This window comes from Egretta garzetta, unplaced genomic scaffold (assembly GCF_000687185.1).
Source record: "Egretta garzetta isolate BGI_Z169 unplaced genomic scaffold, ASM68718v1 scaffold906, whole genome shotgun sequence".
NCBI classification, from domain to species: Eukaryota; Metazoa; Chordata; class Aves; order Pelecaniformes; family Ardeidae; genus Egretta; species Egretta garzetta.
The window spans coordinates 169760-176406 of record NW_009259870.1 but is presented as its reverse complement, the minus strand read 5'-3'; the positions used below and the strand labels follow the sequence as shown (position 1 = coordinate 176406).

Below are 6647 nucleotides of genomic sequence, written 5' to 3'. Positions count from 1 at the left end.
GGGGTCCCCATTGGGCCAGTGGTGTCCATCCCCAGGGAAGCGCGGACATGCGGGAAACGCCGGGCGTGCCCTGCTGGCTGCATCCAACCGAGGTGCCATCTCTGACTCCAGCCTCCCGTGTGTTTCTGCAGGGGCGCTGGGCATCTCCTGGGTGAAATATTATTGCCAGTACGAAAAAGAGGCAAAAACCTTACGGATGACGCCCATGGACCAGAAGCCTGGAGCTAAGCAAGTGAGTTGGTTTCTTGGAGGGATGTCTGCAAACATTGACCCAGCCATCAGGTCTCATTTTGATCCGCCCACATCATCTCTTTCCATAAGCAGAGACACAGATGCCACGTCCGGGGCAGCAGGGGCCAGCCCCACTGTCAGGAGCTGTCATCCGGCAGCACTGGTCCTCAAGATGTGCTGACAGTGGGCTGGGTCCTGACGCTGCAGCGTTATTTGGGCAGTGGTGACTTGCAGGTTTGGTCTAGCGTGAAATTACTGCCTTTCTGGACAAGGTGATTTCTGTATTTATCCATGCAAACAGGCGGTGAACCTGCAGCCTGGTTTGCACGTAGCCCTCTGGCGGCGATTGCGAGCACTTGAGTCGCTCAGGTCACTAGAGGAGGGCTTCCCAAAGCAGCGTTTCTCTGCCTTTGCATGTTTGCACAGTCACGGGTTTGTGACTTTGATTTCTGTTCTCAGAACTGGGTGCATGTGAGTGGGACGGGTGTTAGGAGAAGAGGATAGGGCAGCAGCTGCAGCTCTGAACTGTGCAGTAAGGCCACGATTTTGGGAACTGCTGCTTTCACAACATGCTTTGGTTGTTACCGGTGAGTGATCTGTGTGGGAGTTCCCTGCAGTTCCTCGGCGTGACAGAGGAGGGGTAGGACGCGGGTGTGGATGACGGACCGTGGCTCAGAGTACAGCAAGTGCGTCCAGCTGAGTCCACCCGCCCTCCTGCCACGGAGTGACGTCCCCCGGGGACTCCCCAGTCAGCCATGCTGTTCTCCAGTTCCTGATCTCATGGCCTGTGCTTTGGCTGCCCTCTGCACGCTGCAGCAATAAAATAAAATGGTTTTTTTAGAAACCTTTGGCAGAAACCTTGGCAAAAAGATGTCCAAAAGATTGACTGGAGAGATCTGTCATCATCTCTGCCGTAAACATGCCTAGTAAGGCCAATCAATGCAGGTAGGGGCTTGTAAAAATGTGAATTAGTCCCCTTCCCAAACTCTTGCAGTCTGGTGATCTGCACCTTTGGGTCGCAGCTGGCCACACAACTTCAAAGGCCACAATTATGAGGAGTGCTCTTAAAAGCCCCAGACAACCAGCACGTGCACAGAACGCAGTCAGGAGACTGTCGTCACGGCGTGTAAGCTGGACCTAATCTTGGAGGAGGCTGTCCTTGCCACCAGGCTGTCCTGGATCTGCTGGGTCCGCTTCTCTCGGAGGTCTTGCAGCAGCAGAGACAGTCGGCGTGATGAAGGCATTCAGGTTGGCAGGCTCAGCCCTAGGGTCTGGGTGGTTGCAAGGGCTCCTGGGCATCTTAGAAACCTTTGGCAGAAACCTTGGCAAAAAGATGTCCAAAAGATTGACTGGAGAGATCTGTCATCATCTCTGCCGTAAACATGCCTAGTAAGGCCAATCAATGCAGGTAGGGGCTTGTAAAAATGTGAATTAGTCCCCTTCCCAAACTCTTGCAGTCTGGTGATCTGCACCTTTGGGTCGCAGCTGGCCACACAACTTCAAAGGCCACAATTATGAGGAGTGCTCTTAAAAGCCCCAGACAACCAGCACGTGCACAGAACGCAGTCAGGAGACTGTCGTCACGGCGTGTAAGCTGGACCTAATCTTGGAGGAGGCTGTCCTTGCCACCAGGCTGTCTTGGATCTGCTGGGTCCGCTTCTCTCGGAGGTCTTGCAGCAGCAGAGACAGTCGGCGTGATGAAGGCATTCAGGTTGGCAGGCTCAGCCCTAGGGTCTGGGTGGTTGCAAGGGCTCCTGGGCATTGCTCAGAGCTCCTGCAAAGTCCTGGAGATCTCACCATCACCTTACGAATATACTCTACTCTAGGGTCAGTTGATGCCCCTTTATTAAGGGGTGTGAACACAAAGGGCCAGAGCTCAGCCCGTGGTGCCAGCCTTTCATCAGGGTGCATCTACTCAGATTTGGTCACTTAACATTCTTTTTCTAGAAGGTATTTTGTGTAAAGCTGCTTGGACCATGAATGCTGAGGGTAATTGGTAGCGCTGATCAGCCCTGATAAAGATGAGGACCCGGCTGTGCCAGATAAGACAAGCATGGTCCTGGCCTCCAAGACCAAGCAGCTGCCTGGTGGGTGGGTTTGCAGCAGTGCCCCTGCTCCTGCAGGCGCGTTGCTTGGTACCCACATGTTCAGTGCTTGTTTGCGGGGTAGTGCCCTGAAGCCCAGAACGTTTTGTGGCTGAGGAGGGGAAGCCTGGCTCACAAAGCCTTTGATCTCTGTCTTTGCTGATGGTGGGCAGGCCCGGCTGAGCTCCTGGTGCCAATGCGGAGTGGCAGGGCACCCGCTGGAGCCTGGTGCCCTACAGGCCATGCCACGCTAGGCTGCAGCCTAAGGGTGCTCAGAAACCTGAAATCCTCTCCTGTATTTCTTTCCTCTAATCTTTGCTTTAATTTTCTCTCCCAGGGCACCTTAGACCTGACACTGAAATCCTGCGTCAGGAGGAAGACTGACTCTATAGACAAAAGGTTCTGTTTTGACATCGAAACTAATGAGAGGTGAGATGCTAACCCCGTAAACCTGGATGAAACTGCATTCTGCTGTTTATTGAACAACTTCTGCTTCATTTTCCTGCCTGTCCATGGGTGAATTCCGCGCAGGTCCGGGACCATCACGCTGCAAGCGCTCTCGGAAGCCAATCGAAGGCTGTGGATGGAAGCCATGGATGGGAAGGAGCCGGTGAGTGTTCGGGGAGCTGCTGCCCAGTTTGAATGTGCTGCCGAGCAGTGTCCTCTGCCGGCGGGTCCTGGGGAAGAGCAGTGACACGGCTGCCGCAGGCTCCGTTCTGCTGCTGTCACTTCGGTGCTGATGCCGTAATTCAGGCATCAGCTCGGGCACTGCACAGCCGAAACGGGGGGCTGGGCTGTTCTGCTGGCGGCACCGCTTGCCACGGGGGTTTTGGTTTCCCCCTTTAAAGCTCTGGCACGTTCCCTGGTTGTGCCAGACTGCCAAAGGACTGCGGCCTTACTGAGTCTGGAACGCTGGGTATTTCTGTTGCTCACACACGCCTCCAGCCCGCGGGAGGTGATTTTTTTTGTCTGTCCCCGCTCTGAGCAGCGTTTGGCGTCTGGCCCATGGGAGCAGCCACCCTGCGCCAGTCTTCGCCCGCCTTTCTGTGCCTGCCGGTGTTCCCTTGGCCTGAACAAAGCAGGCTCCTGCATTTTACCACCTTTCCTCTATCGGGACAGCCTGGTGCGCAGTGTGGGAAAACCCACCTTGGGCAGCCCCCCTCGCCTTTGGAGAGCTGCCTTGCCCTCGGTGGGCTCGGTGGGGAGGGTGGCAGTGAGTGCGCTTAGAATCACAGAATCGTTTGGGTTGGCAAAGCCCTTTCAGCTCCCCCAGCCCAACCGCCCCCCTACCCCTGCCATCCCACCCCCAAACCCCGTCCCTCAGCACCACCCCTGCCCAGCTGTTAAATCCCCCCAGGGGTGGGGACTCGACCCCTTCCCTGGGCAGCCCCTTCCAGTGCCTGACAGCCCCAAGGGGAAGGAATTGTTCCCCATGCCCAACCTCACCCTGCCCTGGCACAACTTGAGGCCAGTGCCCCTCGTCCCATCGCCCGCTTGCTGAGCTGCTCAGGGCTGTGTGGCCGTGGTGCGGAGGGGGGACATGGGAGCAGGGAGGGGGGACGTGGGCAGTGGGATGTGGGCACCCTCCACTGCACCTTTCTCCAGCTGGTTTAAAGAGGAAAGGACGCGGGACAGTGCGGAGGTCGGTGTGCTGGGCTGGGCAGCCAGTCGCTGTGGGCATGTCTGGGGCTCACCTGGTTTGCATGACGTGTCATTAGGTGTAAAGGAGCATTGATTTTCTATCAAGAAGGGTACCCACTGTTCATTATTAATAAAAAAAAAATACAAAATTTATTTTTGTATGGGACAAAGGAATGTCTTGACTCTTGAATTTTAAAAAAGCAAGCAAGCAAACAAAACCCCCACAGCCCCTGTGGCCAGACTGCCCAGCCGCCGTTGTTACAGGGCATCCAAAGGATAAAGTTCCTGGTTTGTTTCTGGGAGACCTCTTTCCTGGAAATAGGTCCTCCGGTGAAATATAGGAAGTCAGCAAAAAGTCATTTGTTGTGTAGATAATGGGATCTTGCTTAATGATCGCATGCCCTGTCTTTGGGAGATTGCGCTACTGCTTGCCATTGGCTTTGGGTGATCTATGGGGGGGTGCATTTTTCTTTTGAAAATAAACGTCGAATCACATTGCATTTTGTTTTTGTTTCTTCCTTTTCCATTCCCTCCCCTTTTCAGATCTACCACAGTCCCATCACGAAGCAGGAAGAGAGTGAGTCGTGTCTGTTGCTGCTCTGAGCTGCGGGGGCTGGCCGGGGGGCGGGCGGTGGATGCATCTCCTCGCAGTCGCACTCGTCCTCGATTTCGGCTGAGCAGGCTGTGTTTTCAGTGCGACTTCTTCCCTTTTCATCACTGATACTGCTGGTGTCTGATACTGAGGCCAGATAAGAATGAGTTGCAAATGGTAAAAGTTACCGACTGCAACGTGCAGGTTTTATTTAGCAAGGACTAGCAGGATGCGGAGTTCAGTTTGCACACAGAGGGGAAAAAAGATCAGAGAGAGATTTTGGGTCTTTTCCCTTAGCACAGATTACAGTAGGAAAGCAGAGGTGGCATTTAGTGCCCCGGAGCTCCCATCCCGTGTCTCCCCTTGCAGAGGGAGCGGGCCCTACCCACAGCCCCGGGGCGGCTGCGGCCCCTTTGCCTCCCCCCGTTGCTGCAGTGGCTGAGCCGGCTGCCCTGGAGAACTCGGGGGCTCCGTTAGCTGGGCGACAGCCGGCACTCTGTATCTTAGCGCTTACTTTTATCAGCACTTTAATTAGCTGACTTTAACGAGCATGGAGGTGGTGTTACCAGAGGCATAAGCACGAAACCTGTTGTTTGACTGTTCGCATTGCACGCCTGGAAAGAACGCGACTCAGTTTCCCAACAGTAAACACACTCTATTTTTTATAAATCAGAGCTAGGACGACTTCATGTCGTGTTACACCACTGGGTACCAAGTGGACCCGTGTCTGTCCTCGTTCCTGTGACAGAGCTAAGGTACGCCTGTGCCTGGCTGTCGCTCGGAGAAGAGAGAAGCATTACAGCCAACCTGCTGACAGTACAGCGGCTTCACGGGTTCGCCAACGCAGCCCGGGCCGTCACTGGAGCTGGTCCAGACGTGTCTTGCAGCTGTTTTTTCGAGTAGAATGTTGGTTTATGTTAAAAACCCCACAAACCAACCACAACCACCCCCCAGCCCCCCCCGCAAAACCGTACAACTTACACCCCCCCAAAGAAAAACCCCAAACAAACCCAGCAGCATTCAGGTTGTTTAGGAGAAATTCGCTATAAATGTTTGCACTGAACCGAAGGATATTTCACGTTATACCTTGGACACTCCTTCCATGTATCCCGGAAAAAAACAGAAGTAGTGTGAGTAGAGAAGTTGAAATGTGTGCATGGAAACAAAGCCCGGCTTTCTGCCTGCAGAACCGGCGCAGAGGTATCTGTGGCTAACGGGCTGGAACAAAACCCGGTGTCCTGCTTCGCGCGGCGTAGCAAGCTGTACTGGCTTTGCTTTTTAATCTAGCCAAGGAGATAAGCAGAAATTCCACGATCCTGTGATGTGGAAGAGCTTTCACTGCAGATTTTGCAGTGCTCTGGGAATGATTAATCAGCTCCTTATCAGACACAAATTCGCATGTGGCGGGACTCTGATTGATGCTTTTATTATTAAAGACAGAAAGGGGGCAGGGAGCAATGCTGTAACTCAAAATAGACTCCAGGAAAAATGGGGAACATATGGAGCTAATAATTCCTTGTCAGGATTTAAAGAATGCCTGTGTTTTCACGGGGGGATGCACGCGGTGCAGATGCATGTGTGGACCCGGCCGTGCGCTGGGGCCCTGCAGCCTTGTGGCCGAGCAGGGTCCCGGCGTGGGGCCTTCCCAGAAGTTTTCCGCAGGCAGCTAACCCCGCTTCCCTTGTTTGACACAGTGGAGCTGAACGAGGTCGGCTTCAAGTTCGTACGGAAGTGCATCAACGCCGTGGAAACGAAAGGTGAGGTGCCCGCCATGGCGTCGGGGGTGCCGCCGTCCCCGCACGCCTCGCTCCCCGCGGCCTGGGGCTGCGTCGCGCTCTGCAGCGTAGCGCTGTTCGTTAAGATCCAAGTCGTGCGTCGTTGGCTGAAGAAGGCGTCGGAGGAGCAGAAGCCCTGCGCGGTCCGGACTGTCCTTACACCCGATTCTGGTTGGGATTTAATTTCCACCTTTGTGCTGTTTGCATTCATTGGTTTCCATCACTGGTTCTGAGGAAACTCCTCGTAAGGCCGGAGGATGGCTCTGGCAGGCTCTGTGCCGGGGGGGCGGGCGGGGGTCCGCTGGGCGCTGGGTTACGCAGCCC

At 54.8% G+C, this 6647-nt stretch overlaps 1 protein-coding gene across 1 annotated transcript in view; it reads left to right on the top strand.

Moving 5' to 3' along the window:
• Window positions 1-6647, top strand: part of OPHN1 (oligophrenin 1) — a 66169-nt gene that overhangs the window by 40701 nt on the left and 18821 nt on the right. Inside the window, exons 12-16 of the mRNA XM_035895642.1 lie at window positions 132-232; window positions 2653-2744; window positions 2847-2925; window positions 4500-4533; window positions 6243-6305. Of these exons, the coding sequence (XP_035751535.1) occupies window positions 132-232; window positions 2653-2744; window positions 2847-2925; window positions 4500-4533; window positions 6243-6305 (369 nt within the window). The remainder of the gene's footprint in view (window positions 1-131; window positions 233-2652; window positions 2745-2846; window positions 2926-4499; window positions 4534-6242; window positions 6306-6647) is intronic.